Source organism: Austrofundulus limnaeus, unplaced genomic scaffold, assembly GCF_001266775.1.
Source record: "Austrofundulus limnaeus strain Quisiro unplaced genomic scaffold, Austrofundulus_limnaeus-1.0 Scaffold57, whole genome shotgun sequence".
NCBI lineage: Eukaryota > Metazoa > Chordata > Actinopteri > Cyprinodontiformes > Rivulidae > Austrofundulus > Austrofundulus limnaeus.
In genome coordinates, this window is record NW_013952459.1 from 1788817 (window position 1) to 1790818 (window position 2002).

Here is a 2002-nt window from a genome sequence, read left to right on the forward strand (position 1 = left end):
TATATATATAAACCCATTTGTGGTGCATCAGAAGCTAGCTTTTAGTCAATATTTGAATGTAACATAAAATAAAATGTTTAAATGAGTCTAATAACAACATTCCAGCAATCACAGAACCTGTTTCTTATTGAGCCCTCCTCACTACAACATCCACCTGTGTGTTTGTTGGTTTATGTGCTTGTATTGTGTGTCGTTCAGTCTGCTCTTGTCTATACTAATAAAAGATGATGATGTCATTAGAGCACACCTGACATTTATGCCTTGTTGGCATGCCAACACAGATCGTTCTACAGTCTGGGCCAAGGTCTGTGGCTGCCAGTCAGCAAAAGCTTTGTAGTGCCACCAGTGGAGCTGTCAATCAACCCCATCGCCAGCTGCAAGACAGACGTGCTGGTCACTGAAGATCCAGGAGAGGTCAGGTCAGTCTGACTCGAAAAAGGCCGCTACGGGTCTGGTAATTAAAGTATTTCAAATTTCATATGATTGGAAGAAGAAAAAAATGTTGTTCATGTAATACCAAACTTGTTTCACTGAAAGCTGAAGTGACAAACAAACACACACACACACACACACACACACACACACACATGCATGTTTGTTCTTTTATCCTCATGGGGACTGTGCATTGACTTCTATTCATTTACTGGTCATTTCTGTAGCCTAACCCTGACCCCTTACCTTAAATCTAACCTCACAGGTACAGTATATAACTAAACCCAACCTAAACTCAATTCACGTTAGTCCTAACCCCTGACCCACCAATGGTATTTCCCCCGGTGAGGACCAGGCTTTTGTCCCCGTAAGGAAGAGTGAGTCCTCACCAGGCTGTGTGTACCAAGAAAATGGTTAAAGATTGTCCCCACCAGGTATCAAAAACCTGCACACACACACTCACACTGTTTCATGAAGTGCTCAAGCCCCAACAGCATTTGCCTTTAGATGACGTGCATGCTGTTTCCATGACAGAAATGTTATTTTAAAGCTGACGTTAAGGCAGAACAATGTTTCAAATAAGAGGCCTGAACTACCGTAAAGTTTGTTAGACAGAATCTTTATGGTGGTTGAGAGTTTTTTTTGTCCTCACTTGCCTTTGACTTTTCTTTTTTCTTTCAGTCACTTTATCTCATTTTGCACATACAAGTGCACATTTATTGCTGAATATTGTTTATTTTTACATAAATAAGTCTTTATGGCAAGCAGGCATAGTAGCAACATGTATTAGCTGCAAAGTGACAATGGCCATATTCAGGCAATGATTACAGCTAACCTTTACTGAATGGAAGCATACTAACTTGGGACATTTTTAACATTGCGATAATCGTAACTGATGAAACTGATGTGATACTGATTTGTATCTGATGCTTTCAGTTTTCCTATTTATGATGTATGTTCATATACAGTATACTGAAGGTAAGACAGTACTGTTCTGAAATTCTAAGCGACTGAAAGCACATTTATTCAAAACACTAAACTTACTTTGCAGTATTTTTGTTATCAAATCTTCAGTAAACTGTGTATGTACTACAGAAACTTTAATTTGCAGCGATCAAAAGGAACAAAGTTGTTTTAATAGGTATCATATATTTTGTGGTTGTAAATGTTTTGCATTGCTGCATTAATCTAAACTTTTTGCAGGCTTTATAAAATTGCCTCAGGAGCACAGAACTCCCAAGGAACTGTTTGCTTCTGACATACTGTAAATAGGATTATAACATACCTCTTAATTAATTAGCGTTTTTTTTTTTTTTTACTCTAAAACATTTTTTACTCTAAAACATTTTTTGCTATCAGTAATGGTGAGGGGAAAAGTAACAAGAACTTGTAGTATAACCACAAGAATAGATATAGATATTTTGACACAATTTGATCCCATTGCAATCTAAATATTAAAAAGGTAAAAAGAAAAAAAATACATTTTTTAATTAAGTAAGAAAGTAAGTAAGTAAAGTTTATTAATAAAGCACTTTTCACAGACATAGATTCACAAAGCGCTGTACAATAG

General features: G+C 36.5%; 1 protein-coding gene across 1 annotated transcript in view; it reads left to right on the forward strand.

The window, feature by feature from the left end:
* astn2 (astrotactin 2) overlaps positions 1-2002 on the forward strand; it is a 259339-nt gene that overhangs the window by 140651 nt on the left and 116686 nt on the right. The window contains exon 10 of the mRNA XM_014009306.1: positions 282-419. Within this exon, the coding sequence (XP_013864760.1) occupies positions 282-419 (138 nt within the window). The remainder of the gene's footprint in view (positions 1-281; positions 420-2002) is intronic.